Source organism: Aulostomus chinensis, chromosome 5, assembly GCF_037954235.1.
Source record: "Aulostomus chinensis isolate RoL2024-O1b breed Wild chromosome 5, RoL_Achi_v1.0, whole genome shotgun sequence".
NCBI classification, from domain to species: Eukaryota; Metazoa; Chordata; class Actinopteri; order Syngnathiformes; family Aulostomidae; genus Aulostomus; species Aulostomus chinensis.
Window position 1 is genome coordinate 15,141,921 of NC_141324.1, and position 14,681 is coordinate 15,156,601.

General features: G+C 43.6%; 1 protein-coding gene across 1 annotated transcript in view; it reads right to left on the reverse strand.

Annotated features, from left to right (window-relative positions):
• The window catches only part of dnah9l (dynein, axonemal, heavy polypeptide 9 like), a 49,161-nt gene extending 37,782 nt beyond the window's left edge, over window positions 1-11,379 (reverse strand). The window contains exons 1-14 of the mRNA XM_086205078.1: window positions 11,092-11,379; window positions 10,203-10,346; window positions 9,927-10,117; window positions 4,474-4,669; window positions 4,138-4,237; window positions 3,708-3,919; window positions 3,384-3,617; window positions 2,812-2,979; window positions 1,966-2,112; window positions 1,708-1,845; window positions 1,406-1,530; window positions 936-1,131; window positions 378-482; window positions 108-299 (exon numbers count right to left, since the gene is read on the reverse strand). Coding sequence (XP_086061204.1) covers window positions 108-299; window positions 378-482; window positions 936-1,131; window positions 1,406-1,530; window positions 1,708-1,845; window positions 1,966-2,112; window positions 2,812-2,979; window positions 3,384-3,617; window positions 3,708-3,919; window positions 4,138-4,237; window positions 4,474-4,669; window positions 9,927-10,117; window positions 10,203-10,346; window positions 11,092-11,379 — 2,436 coding nt within the window. The remainder of the gene's footprint in view (window positions 1-107; window positions 300-377; window positions 483-935; window positions 1,132-1,405; window positions 1,531-1,707; window positions 1,846-1,965; window positions 2,113-2,811; window positions 2,980-3,383; window positions 3,618-3,707; window positions 3,920-4,137; window positions 4,238-4,473; window positions 4,670-9,926; window positions 10,118-10,202; window positions 10,347-11,091) is intronic.
• Window positions 11,380-14,681: the final 3,302 nt, after the last annotated feature.

Consider the following 14,681-nt stretch of genomic DNA (forward strand, 5'->3'; position numbering starts at 1 on the left):
AAAGAAAAGTTACTCTGATACAACAGCAAATATCTCATTCAATAATGTTGCCTTGAATATTCCTTTACATGATAGTAAAGGCTTTTAGAAATTTATGTCAGGAATACCTTGACGAGGTCTCGCGTGCCCTGAATGTAGTCCCATAAGTCGTCCTGAGCCCAGGTCAGCTCTCGCAGGGCCGGTTCTAACTGTTGTCTTGCCCCATCTATTTCATCTTTCACCAGTCCCAGCTCTACGGCTAGGATGGTACTGTGAAGCTGGTTGTACCACTGTGTCACCAGGGTCAGAGTCTGGGTGTACTAAAGGATACATTGCAGCTATAATGATTAGTAAAACCTTTACGTATTAGAAAACATCAACACAAGCTGTGTACCAACCATGTAGAGTCGGTCCTGTTTGGAATAGAGATGAAGAGCTGCTTTAGGGATGTTTTGACTCTTCAGCACGCCCAGATACTTCACCTCTCTAAGCACTGATGTCAGCTGAGGAGAGTCAAAAATAAATCGAACAGACAATCGGATTAATCCTTGAAGGCTGCAGTCCATTATGTCTTTTCTTTTTACCTCCACAGCAGAAAATTTAAATAGATCTCAAAAGAGGAAAACTCATTTAATCTGATGAGTTGTTGAGGGATGAATGGAAGACTGATTGTCATTAAGCAAATTAGAAACAAATTAAAAACATGCAATACATTTCAAAAAAGGGTGCAGGGTATCTGGAAACCTCTTATCTGTTTTACACTGTGGTATAATTTGCTGTTAGTACAAAATAATTCCTCTTTTTTTCAAACAAACCACTTTTCCTATTTACGGGAATGAGAGACATTCATAATGGTTCAACACACACACACACACACACACACACACACACACACACACACACACACACACACACACACACACACACACACACACACACACAGTCTTTGTATTTACAGCGGGACTGAAGTTGGTCTGGTACAGGCCTGTGTCAGTATCAAGGGTCAGCAGCGGTTCCTGCAGGGGTGTTTGGCAGATTTCTTCCAGCCCGTCAGTCCACTCTGAGAAAAGCTCCTCATCCTGCTGGTCCAAAACCTCCAGAACATGCTCACACTTCTGGAGAACGGCGTTCGCTTCAGCACAGTCCAGAGGCCTAGAGCAGAGACGGGGAAGATAGAAGATTTAGGAAAGAAATAAAAATCTGCCTCTGTTAAGGCTGTTAAAAGTGTCTCTTTGTCCAAACACCAACTGATGTTTTTACCACAGTGTAGTTATGAGCTGCCTTACAGTTTACAGCAAAATAAATAGTGGAAATCTTTCCGATTATGAACTTTAAGTGCCTTTCTTTCAACGCAATAAATACAACTAGGAAATTGCTTGGTGTGTAATTCTTGCACACAGAGTTCAGAGTGTCAGTGTCTATGTACATGTGAGCCAGCTGGCAGAGGTTGCTCCTCCTGGTGAGGATGCGATTGCGAAGCTCCTGTGACCATCTCAGCCTCCCGGCTACTGAAGGAATGTTTTTCCCGAGGATGGCGCAGCAGGTCCACCGCTGAAACACACACATGACTCACTGACAGTCCTCTCCAAGGATGTTTTCTAGCACATTGTTGAGGTGTGTGTGCTCCAATCAGCAAAAATAAACTCTTACAACCTCTCAGTGAGCCTGTATGTTGAAAAAACTGTGCCAATACTCCCATGTTTGAGTCGATTTAATTCCATCTCTCACCTCATCCCTGAGTTGATCCAGTAACACCTGACAGTGGTCTATTTCCTGGCTGAGCATGGCCAACAACAAACTGTAGTTGGGAGAGAAGAGTTGGTGGATCCTGGGTCTCTCAAGCAGGTTACCAAAAATATTCAGCAACTGGGAAAGACACAAGAACATCAGTGGGTTTGAGATGGTGAGGTTGAATCAAACAAAGTCCAACGATGTGACGATTCTTCCTCAGACGTGGATTTAGATTTAGACACATGCAACGTGTACCTCCATGGCCGCGATGTATATGTACCGTACCTTAAAAGTAGACTTTAGATTTTTGGAGTGCTGAAAGGCCAGATTGAGGACGGTTCCCAGCCTCTGGTCAAAGTCTCTGCTTTGCTCCATGAAACGTCTGTGGCGATGCACAAAATCCTGCAAACAAAACCAAGTCATGTAAGAAATAATACGAATGAAGTTACCGAAATAAATCAACACTTTTAGCTCATGATCCATCTATCAATGTCGGATCTATTTTATCACACTTTCATGATGCATCTCTGAGGCATGAAATACATGAATGCATTTGTATTAATAAAAGCGGGGCAGCAGTAGCGGTATTGAGACCATCGGTGTGGCTAATAACCTCACAGAGATTCAGTCGAAACACAGCAGGCCCATTTTCATATTTGCTAGTTCTCTAACATTTTCCCCCAACAGTTCCAATACTACACACTACCCTCTGAAATGGAGGACTGGTTGTGCAGTATTTTGACACCATGACCATGACTATAATAGAACCTTCAGGAATACAGTAATGCTTTGATACCACCAAAGCCAAATCAACATTGGCAGGAAGATGACACTTGAGAAAAACACCGGTTTCTGAGCTGTTGTAAAATATTTCTAAATATCTTGTGGATTCAATATTGAAGTAATAATGTTGGTTTCTGCTTGTTGCCTAGCAACGACTGCCCATCTTTTCAATTGTTCTATTGCCCGCCAGACAAATAACATCTAATTACCACTATTATTTGGCCGCGCCTGTCAGTGCCACTTGTGAATCAGTGTGAATCACAACACTGTGGGGCTTGGTAGTTACCACAAGTCTGATATCAAAGACAACTCTCTCACGTCGTTGTTATAGTCCAAGGGGTCGTATTTGCTCTCTCGCAGGGACCGCCAGTGGTCATGAAACTCCTCAGTCATGCTGAAGACCATCTCACTGAGGACCTTCCCTCTGGATCCACCAAGCTCAACTTTCTCCAGCTTCACAAAGTCCAGTGCTGCTGCAAAAAGTTCCTATTGATGAGACAACCCCCCCCCCCCCCAAAAAAAACAGGGTTGTCGGGTCCAAGCACCACAAATGCAATATTTTGAATACATTCATGTTTATCAGTTACCACTGCTTGAATGTAATTCTGTTCAGTAAAGACACACACTTTTCCAACATTCCTCTCAGAGTGATTCCATGAAAACCCATGCTTAGAAAAATATCTGTTCAGGGTCTTTAATCTCAGTTAATGGGGTCAACCAGCTATAAATACGATTTTGTCGAATTTGTCCAGCTATAAACAAGAAGTTATAGTCTTTCTGATGTCTTTTTTTTCTTGGATGAAATAAATTGTCCTCACCAAGTTTTTCAGCTCGATTACATTCTGTTTTGTTGTATCCTACTTCTAATCTTCATGTTCAAGCTCGTGTACCTCGATCATCAGCAGCCTTTCCATGATGCGGTCTGAGCGCTGGAACACAAGCGAAGCTGGAAAGTCCCACAGCTTGATGGTCAGGCTGTGTTGGTAGTATTTAGGGATCCGTTGACGGTAAGAATGAAACAATTGTTTGAAGGTGCGTAGAACTGAGATGGTGATTTGGACTCTCTCCAGCCCCTCCTCCAGCTCCATCTTAAACACCTCCTCTGGGATGAGGTAGGCAAAGGCCTGAATTCACACACACATACACACACACTCATTTGTCTGTTCTTCAGCTCCCCGCTGTTTTCACACACCTACGGAGATGCATCAGTGTACCTTTTCAATGATCAGGTTGCAGAACTCCTGCAGGAGGACCACCACGCGCTGTGGGGTGCAGTAGTACTGGGAACGGCTCCAGATCAGACACAGGGAGTGAAGGAGAGAAGGCAGGAGAGTGTCGACCTGAGGGAAACTTCTCTCCTCCAAGCTGCTGATCAGCCTCCTCAGAGGGCGTAGGTACAGATCTATGTCATCCGCTTCCAGCACCGCTGCGAGAACCACACACACGCGCTCGTGTAGTAAACCAGTCTCAATTACACCGGACTGATTTTTGCGTTCTTGTTGATGTTTGGACATTTCTAGCAGCGGTGGAAATTTTATCATGCAGAAAACAAATAAACGGACAGGTTCCTCCAAAATCCCAGGTTCCTCACAACAAGCAGGAGCCAACGATGAGTGATGGTGAGTAAATCGTGTGCTTATCTACCCTCGTTGACTTTAAGAGCGATGTCTTTGAAGGAGGAGTAGTAACTGCTGTTGACTTTCTTCAGAATCTCGATGATCTGCTCCACTTTGGGGCTCTGGATCTAAAAATAACAACAGCGTGATAGGATGTAAAGCGAATCACCAAGGTGGACACACAAACGTAAATCTACTCTTCCTGCAAAGTATCCAATCGTGTCTGCCACATATTTAGAGTCTGAATCTGTTTCATTTATCAGCCCTTTTCATTTGTGAAATCCTAATCTGGAGTACAATGGAGAAAGTAAATAGAGAACCACAGCGTGCATCCTTCCTTCCTTCCACAGAAGCAATCACATACCTGTGACTGAATACCCAGAAGATTTTCCCTCTGAGTGGCCCAGAACTGGAGCTCCACACTGGGGCCTGGATGATCTCCCTGGAGAAGCAGCGTTCCAGAGTCTTTTTTCAAGACGTTCCATATCTGTCCAGACCACTGAACTATCAGAGTTTCTATTGAGTACAACAAGCCAGAGTCCAGCGGCCAACCAGAGGGGCTGAAGGAGAGGAATACACAGCAAAACATGCCATAATGAAATATAAAAACATAAAAATAAACGTACACTCCACAAAGTGAGATTTGTATTTTTGGTCTAGTCAAGCTAGAAATCTAACTCTAACTTTTAGTTTATTTGTATTTCAGGGCATTATCACTTAAAAAAACAAATTTGTATACATCACATCACATTTTACTGTCAATATTACAACCTAGGATGTGATATCTTATTTAAGGAAATAATGTTAATATCACATACATCTCTAGATACTGATGCTACGGGTGTAAAACCTATGTTTCATCCATATTAAAATGTGTATATAATGTCAACGAGGTAAATATATCTATATGAAATGACATATGACCAAGGGACCCGGTTTCTAGACATACTGGATGTGGAGTAAAGGACACACCTCTTCCTCTTTTTTAACTTTACTGTATCAAATTGTCCTGCACATACTGCAAAATCATCCTTTTTCAATAGTTTCCATGTCTTCTCATCTTTGGACAGCAAATCAGAACCATATTAATATTTGATAATATAGTATACTGCTGGTCACATTTATTTATTCTTCATTTATTTTTAAAAATATTTTAGGGCAAAATACTTTTTTTTTTTAAAGTACTGCTATCGCCTTTTTTTCCCCAATAGCTTCCATGTCATGTGACCCACAGACTCCAAATTAGTGTCAAATATTGGTAGCAGACGGGCGGTATAAGGTACACATCTGGATTTTATTGCTTTCATTGCCTCCTATAATTTACATTAATATTTCATACGCGACACAACACATATCTTTCAAAATGATTGAATAACACAATAGATAATGAAGAACAGAAAATAAATGACAGGATAGAAAAAGGACAGAGGATAGAGGATAAAGGATAGAGGATAGTGCACTGAGTCCATCGGTGATGTAGGCTTGTGAATTGAATGTCCATCACAAGCAAAGTGCAGGATGAGAGGTGCAACAACAGTCCAGTTGACCCGGGCTGCTGGATTGGCGCCGACCATCAGGCTGGGTCTCTGGCGTGTGGAGCCTCTCTCCTCTCCGCTGCGGGCTCCCTGTCCTGCGGTGGGGGTCGGCGCGGCTCAGTGTAGGACAGCCGTGGTCACCGCTGCTCCCCGTTAGCGCGGCACCGCCACTTCACACGGTCGCTCATGCTCTTTTACTTGCCATGCTCCATGAAACGAGGATGTTTTGCATTTTGCTCGGTGTAGATGTTCGTTTGCAGACGAGTCGAGTGTGTGTGTGTGTGGCTGATGGCACACTTTGTTTCGGTCAGCAGGCAGTGCTCAACAGCACATCTAGCGGTGAAACAATTTCACTTTTTGCTCCTTCAAATGGTGTTTTGGGCGACCCTGCAGCCTAGAAAAGACACAGAGACAAACGGATGCAGATTCTGAAACTTCGACTCACCGGGTACAAATGATGCAAATTTGATGTACAATATGTAGCACTCCCAGGAGTGCCTTAAAATCAGGGTCAAAGTTCACAAGGTCGCCAGGTCACTTCAATGGCTGTGTCGAATTGCCAAGTCGGTCGGATCGTAGGTTGTCTGAAACCACAACTGGCCCGAGTAGCGACCTACTTTGCAACCTAAATTCCAGCCTAAACACACCCACATTGTAGGTTGGTTCAGGTGCATCCTAAGGAGCTTCCTATGGCCCACAATGCACTGCAGACTTCTTCGTCCCTTAAAAACGCAAGCCAAATTTGCGCCACCAACAGTCTCCCATTCTTATGCAAGACGAACATTTATAGTCACTGTTTATGACTTACAGGTGCGTTAATGTGCTTAACAATAGAGAATGAGTGAAGGGTGCTCAGAGTGGAGTGCAGTACGACAGCCAGGCCAGCAGGTGGGGCTTTCGTTGGTGCTGTCTACCTATTTGCGGTATCTGTGCTCTGCCAGCAGAGGTCGTGCTTCACCACCAATCTTCTACGGTGTCCGAATGGTGCCGCCGTGTTTAGGTTGTAGGAGTAGGTTGAAGCAGTAGGACGTAGGTTGGCACTTGGCAATTCAGACGTAGCCCGGTACAAGCCGGGCGGAGTGATTCCACGCCGCGGAAAAAGTAGTTCCGAGCATTCGACTTAAAAACAGCTGTCTCGTAAAATTAAATTATTTTGTCATAGCTTAGGTATGCATAGGTGACTGTGCAAGCTACCAGTTGTGCGCACACGCGTTTTGTCGCCCGTTTCGGTAATCATGTGAAGGTATATGAGGGTGGACTCGGCCACCGCTACCACGACTCAGAAGAGTAGCAGAGCCGATAAATGTACCGCTTTCGACGGTTACGCTGTGACTCACCTCTCAGACCACCTGCCTGTCGCTCACTGCTAGCTAGCTTGGTTAGGTAGGGGTGGGGGGTCCCGTCGACTTGAACGTGCCAGTAAACTACTACTTATAAACTCGTTAGATAACTCGCGTTAATGCAAAAACAGTGGTCAGCTGCTTCGGGCAAAGTAACTGCAAAGTGTAAATGAAGCGTCTTACCTTGAGAAAATGGCAGTCCACGACGGCTGTGGCAAACACGAATATCCAAGTGGCGCAAAGTGGGCGGAAGTGTGCGACGATTAAAACCGAAGAGTCCCAATTAAAAATTCATTAATTTTTCAAAGTTGTTGACGCTACTGATTAAAATATAATTAAATTATACTCAGCAATTTTAAGCTGATATTTTTTTATACACTCTCTGGTACTCCAGCTTCCTCCCACAGTCCAAAGACATCAAGAGGGGACGAGGCTGATTGATACTCTAAATTGACTGTAGGTGTGACTGTGAGTGTGAATGCTTGTCTGTCTCTATGTGTTGGTCCTATGATGGACTGGTGACCTGTCCAGGGTGAACCCTGCCTCTCGCCCAAAGGCTGCTGGGATAGGCTCCACCCCCCACCCCCCCATGACCCTTAATAGGAATAAGCGAAAGACGATGGTTGGATTATTCATACAAAATTGAGTAAAATTCAATTGACAGGTCATGTAATTTTAATTACATCAACGGAATTATTTCCCAAACTGCACACAATTTTTTCATGTAAAGATTAATAGTATTTACTAGGTAAATATTAATTTAGCCCAGTCACAGTTTTTAGAGTGTTTTCTGTCGTTAGCACCCGGCTCTTCTCCTCTCCTCTCAACCTCACCCCTCCATCCTCCACAGCCTGTCATTCTCCTGCTCGTCCTCTCTCTCCTCAACTCTCCTCCTCCTCCCCTTCACCCTCCTCCACCTCCCCCCTCTGTCAGCCTCATTCTTTCCTTCCTTGTCCTCCTACTCACCCTTCTCTGTCGCCCCCCCTCACCACCCCTGACTCCCCATTCTTTACCTCCTGGCTCCCCTTTTCTCTCTCCTCCTCTCCCCCTCTGTTGTAGGTTGAGGCACAGAGGACAGAGTACAGCTGACCAGGCTCATCAAGAGAAGACCCCTTTTAGCATTTCATCCTGATTAACTGAGTTCAGTTCAGGTTTAATTTAGTTTTCTTTTAATTTAACGTAGTTTAGATTAGATTTCATTTGATTTAGGATTTTGGGAGTATCGTCGAAATGTTCTAAAATTCCTTTTCTGCATTTAGAATAAAGGTGGCACGGTGGTGCAGTGGTTAGCATTGTCGCCTCACAGCAAGCAGTGTGTCTCTCATCCACGTCGGCGGCGGCACCTGGCTGATGCAGAGCGGCACACACGTGAGGATGAAGACCAACTGCACCTCAACCTTCCTCTGAGACGTTGAAACAAGCTAACAGCGCTCACCCGGATCAGCTAGCGTAGCATCCCACTTACCTCATAACTAAACATGAAGAAAGAAAAGATTACCGATTCCTTAAATGTTACTGTAACATGTCTATATACTGTGTGTACATATACGATAGAAACCAATAGAAGATGGGAGCATAAACCAATATCTATAGATAGAATATAAGTAATGATTTAATGTATATCTGACTGAATTATTGCACAGGTAATTCTTTCTGATTGTATAGACCTACACTGCACGGCAGTTGAGAGAGCCACGAGCAGTGCTCTGTGACGTATTTATATATAGAGATCATGTTTGGATCATTATTTGCGGCTCAAGTTGTCCTATGAGAAGACGTGTTTATAGATTGATTGGGAATCACAGGGTTGAGATTTTATGTCCATTTTTACACAGTGAGACCAGGTGAAACAATAAACCAAAACAATGACTTTGACCTCAGGTTTTAAACAACGATGTCTGTGTAAATATAACCAGGAAGTTTATACGTCTTCATCTAACCAGAGTCAGAGAATGTGAGTACCATGAAAGCATTGAAGGGGTAGATTTGACCAGTGAATGCCTGAATCCTCCCACTGCCAAACTATCCACACTTTTTCTCTGATAATGCGGCTCTGAGGCGTCTCTCAGGAAACTCTCAGCTTCTTAGCACCAGCAGAGTACAAAGCATAAAGAATTATGACCAAAAATGCAGAGTCGTAAATCTCGCTTTTGGTCACTGATCAAAATTAAATTCAACTATACCATAATTTAACATGCGCTCACTGGTGCCGATGCTTCTGGAGCTCTAACTTCCATGTTCCTGCTGGTGTACTGGGATGGAGTTTCGATTCCCTGTCCTGCTGACTGTCTGGCATTTATATGAAAACACACAATTTCCACTCAAGGAATTGCGACATTTCTTTCCAGCTTCCAAAGTACTGTCAAGTACTTCCTACAATGTCAGTGTCTACAACTTCTACATGGAAAGTTGATGCTGTAGTTCAAATACTGAAACAGTGCAGGTGTCGCATCCACTACCTGCAACGCCAGGAGCAAAGCAACCAGTCAGTCCCTAACAGGCACACATCCTGAACAGGTCCTGCGCTCAAACACAGTCAAGACCCTCTTGGGGGCTCATGAAAACACTCTCCTTTACATGATTATTTTCATGCATTATTTACTGAATAAAGATACTTTGGTAGCCAGTGGTGTGCCTGTCATATGCCAACCTCCTTCAGTACCCGAGGTAAAAGGGTTAACTTAAAGGCTCACTCCCCTTGGAGAAACATACGTACGTTCCAGCTGTAATATACAAAGAAAACCTCCGAAAATATGAGGGAGTTTTGTTCTTAAAACTGAATTTAAAACATTTTTTAGATCATTCGTGTTAAGTGTTCCGCTGCTTCACTACTTTTCAAAGACTAATACTACTTAACCAGAATGGACAATAGACGCACTCCAGGATACATTACAATGGACCCCCCCCCCCCCACACACACACACACACACACACACACTAACCTGAGCGCTATGTCCTGAGGCCTGGCCCTTTCCACACACAGGGGTAAGGGGAGGAGGGTGCGTCCCTCAGCGCGGCCTCTCAGGGTCACCACCTCACTCCTCAGCCTCTCCAGGTGTCGATGGATGTCCTCAGACACCACCTGAGGCCACTCCTCGTGGTTCAGACCGTTGGACAGCACACACACAAGGACCTACACATACAGTAGACACACTAAAGACTCAACACAATACAACCCAACTGCCTTTGTATGTAAGATGCGTGTGACACAAGCCCACCTCTGAGATGACTACAGGTAAATGCTCCATGGGGTACCCGGGCACTTCTCCGAGCCACAGCTGGTGTCTGAATCCTTGGCGGGCGATTCTCTTGACGCCCTTCTTTAGCACACACAACAGCTTGGTCTTCCATGGTGGGGACGTCTTCACGGAAGCAAAAACAGTAGGAATGCTTTCAACAGCATTGAAAGCACCAGAAATAAGTAATGACTTATTTCAAAAATGGATTTATTAGCTATTGAAAGTGAGCTTGGGAGATTTTTAAAGACTTATTGGCTTGATAGACTCTCTTTTTAACTGCTCTTCTCCCTCTCACCTTGAAATAATGTACTGCCATCACGATTGCTATACACGGCATAATACAAATATCCACATTTACAAAAACTAATGACAACACTAGGAAATGACAAAAGAAAAGAAGAGAAAGCAAATAAATAATTCCATTTACATTCAACTCTTTTGTTTCTTTAAATCCAGCCTTGAGTCAAAATTCCCCATTCGAGTTCCAAAATCAAAATCTGTTGTTTATTTCTATTTATGTCCTTTTCAAGAATCCATTATAGCTTCAAAAGCATTCTAAATCATACAATACATGACTGATAGATTTCATTATGAAGCCTTGAATATCGAGGCTATGTGATATGTGATGTAATCTTTTTGTATCATATTCTGAATGTAATTTCTCGTTGTTTTTCAAAACCCATTTCCATTTAAAAGCTGTTTAAAACCAATCATCTGTGCAGATGATGGTCTCAGGCGCTCTCCTCTGACATATATGCTGTATATTTACAAGTTCTGACATACTGTGCATGCAGAAAATGCACTTCCTCTTTGTAACATTTAGGGGCCTGAAAATATGAGTCACTATCTGTGAAAGCAGGTGTGCTACCTGCGCGTCCCCTGCATGCAGCGTCCCTCCAGGTCCGGTGAAGAGCAGAAGTCTGTTGGTCCAGCTGTGGTCCAGGAAGTCCAGGATGATATTCTGGTTCTCCTCCGCACTGATGAAGCGGTTCCACTTATCCGTCTTGACTCGTAGCACACAGAAGACTTGTTCCCGCAGGAAGTCCACTCTCTCATCTGACAGTACCACCCCGACTTTGAGAGAGGCCTCCTGGGAGATACGTCCTCCGCTACCCAAACCTCCACTGCTGCGGCTGCTGCTGCGGACTTCAGCCATGACAGCTTACCTGGTGGGAGAGACAGGACAGTACACGTACAAGTACAAGTTGATATGTTTGTTTGTTTATTTGTAACGGTTTGCTACCGGAGCAGCTAAAACAAAGACAAACCAGTTTAAAAAGGCATGCAAGAAAAATATATTGATGAGACATGAAATGGAAGATGGGTTTAGTATCATAGTTGCACACGGAATTGAGAGATTATTGGCTTCTATGAGATTAGAATTTATTTCAAAATTGTTAATTTTATCAGGTTGTGTATAGCAAGAGTTTTCCTGTTAATTACAGTGATGGGGGAAAAAAAGTATACTCGATTTAACTCCTTTTCCAGCAAGTAGCTCCAGTTTGTGTTCATGTCGCACTGTTATTGTGATTGTTCTACTCTGTTTTCCTTCCTGTTCTTATTACCTTTTTTTATCATTATGATCGAAGTTCTGTATTTAAAAGATACATCTTAGAGGAGACGTAGAGCCAGAAAGATAAGAAGGTAGAAACTCACCTCAATTCTTTATTTTTTTTAATCAAGATCAGTCTCCAAATGATGTGTCCTCCACTAACGATGGAGTCTGCTTATCATCTCGGTGTCTGTAGTCTAGTTTTCCCGCCTGAGTGCTGTCTGGTCTTGTGTTTGCTGGCTTTATTACACTGCACAGTAAAGGTTATTTGTGTTCCTTGCATGCCCTGCAATCCTATCCTGTAACCTGAGCTTTCAGAGGAAACCTAACGACCGCGATCCCTCAAACACTGGCAATGATATGACTATACAGGGCGTTTATTACTTTTGATGAGGAACTAAAATAGTTTTTCTTTTTGCAATGTTTTTTTTTTCTTCCTTAGAGCAGATTGATTTAAAGAAACGTCTTTGAATCCTCCTCCATTGTGCAATATGCATCATTGCCACATGGGGGCAGTGTGGTTGTGTTCCTGTAATGTTACTGTAATCCAAAGTGACCCGAGCCATGTCATCCTATTACACGTTATGCCATTTATGTAGAGAAATGTAGAAAAATGGGACATTTCTGTAACTGTGTTACTTAAAATACCACTCAATGATTACCCTGTGAAAGATACTTTACTTTCTGAGTTTAACCTTAAAATATGGATGTAATCATATCCTAATATTAAGTGGGCCAACTCCGAAGGACATAGCTTTTGACATTTGTGTGCACCGCCATCGTTATGGTCATAAATGAAATGAATATATAGGACAATGCAAAGCCTGCAAACAGATGATCTTAAACATTTCTCGACATGAGTAATAGCTCATCTCTTAATCAAAGGGTTGTCCCCAACTTCTGAGGAAAATATTCATGTTTACACAGCCACTGCATTTAATCTAATTTAATGTAATCACTTCCCCTTCATTTCACGTTCCTTTTAACTCATAAACAGCAACGGATGGAGGGCGTTTCTCCCCTCAGATGATGCATACAGGCTGCGTGGATGTACGTGACCTTTGCAAGTTTATGTCCTTTATTTTGACTTCAGTGCTCATCAGCTGTGAACATTTCCATTGTGCACAGCTCTGCCTATACCAGCCAATAATCCATGGCAGTTCTCCAAGGGAATGTGTCCTTTTCTGTAATTCCACGGTTCGCTTCGTTCGCATGAGTGAACGCATATTGTGTGTTTGCATGTCTGCTCTTTAATCACGTTAGTTTGTGTGTGTGAATGTGTTGTAGCTTTGGTTTTTAATGTGTGCATGTGTATGACTGTATTATTAGATGGCTATTAAAGGGTTTGATTGAATATATGGGGTTTATGTGAGCTCCAGGCTAGTAGAAGAGGGGGGGGGAGGCGGATGTCCCTTGGGTGACTCTCCACACTGTAAGCCCATTTGAGCCTGCAGACAGAAGGAGCATGACTGCCCATCTCTCTGACCTCATGCCCAATGTCAGTTCTGCTCTACGGGGACAACGGAGGCCAGGAAAAGAGGTCTTAGGGACAACGGGGCGGGGGGTGGGGTGCAGGAGACGTAGAACCAGAGGAGGCACAAAAAGAGAGGTGAGCTGGAGAATGAGGAGGGGCAGTCATCTCCTCGAATACAAATGAGCCCAGGAATAGAGTGATGAAGGAGTAGAATAAAGATGTGCACTTAGCCAGCTAGCGGTGATAAATATTCAAGTGTAGTTCTGAACAGTCATTGCTGAGTAATGTAAACAGGAGGAGGAGAAGAGCAAATGGAAAACGGTGTCCTCAGGCGATGTTTAAACTCTTGACTGTAACTGAAATATCACCTGCAAGTTAATGTAATATTCTGCTCCTGTGTAGCATAGCAAAGCACTAGATCAACTCTCTTTAATCTTTCTTTTAACCCCAAGCATCTCCTTTATTTCCCTTCTCCTCCTCCTTCTCCATCTCTCCTCATCACTCTCTCCCTTTGCCGTTGCCATGACTACATGTTGCTTGACAATCAGACTGACGCTCTCAAGTCCGGAGGTTCAGCCTCTTTGTCTCGCTCTTCAATCATTCCACCACTCCTTATCACCCTTTCCCCCTCTCCTCATTCATGAGAGAAGATTACATGTAGATGTGCATGAGCCCCCCCCCCCCCCCCCACCACCACCACTATCACCCCCACCACACACACACACACACACACAAACCATGATGACCATCTTCTCCTCAGGCTCTTGGAGATAGTCCTACACCTTTCCTCCAATGGTGGCCTTTTTCATTCTGCCTTGTCGTCTTCAGGGAGAACATCAGATTCATGTATTACTAAAGCAGAAAAGGAGAGGACACAACTTGGGAGGAGAAGAGAAAACGGGAAGAAATGTAACTAGGGATGGAGAAGGTGGCACACACAGACACACACGCACACACACACACAGTCACAAATACACACACCCTTTCATGCATAATGATGGTTTCAAAACTTCCCTCCTGTTGCTGCCTGACTAACCATGAAACCTACCAGCATGTGTGTGTGTGTGTGTGTGTGTGTGTGTGTGTGTGTGTGTGTATGTGTCCGTGTCCAGATGGTGCTGACCAGCTACCACCACCCCCCTCAAGGGTAGATGGAGTAAATGGAGCGATTACAGTAATGACCGACACACACATCTGTCTTATAGCTCAGCTTGGTTGCCAGCTCATCTGCACAAACACACACAATTGGCTCGAGTTTTTTTTTTGTTATATATTTTTATTTTTTGCAGTCTCCTTCTGCAAACAGCGTGATGTGCATTTTAACGATTGTTACAGTAGATCATATAAGTGAGGATGCTAGTTGTCACCTCTGGTCCAGTCTGGATGAGAAAAGAGTGCAACCTCTTGGTGTCAAGGTTATTCAGCTTAATCC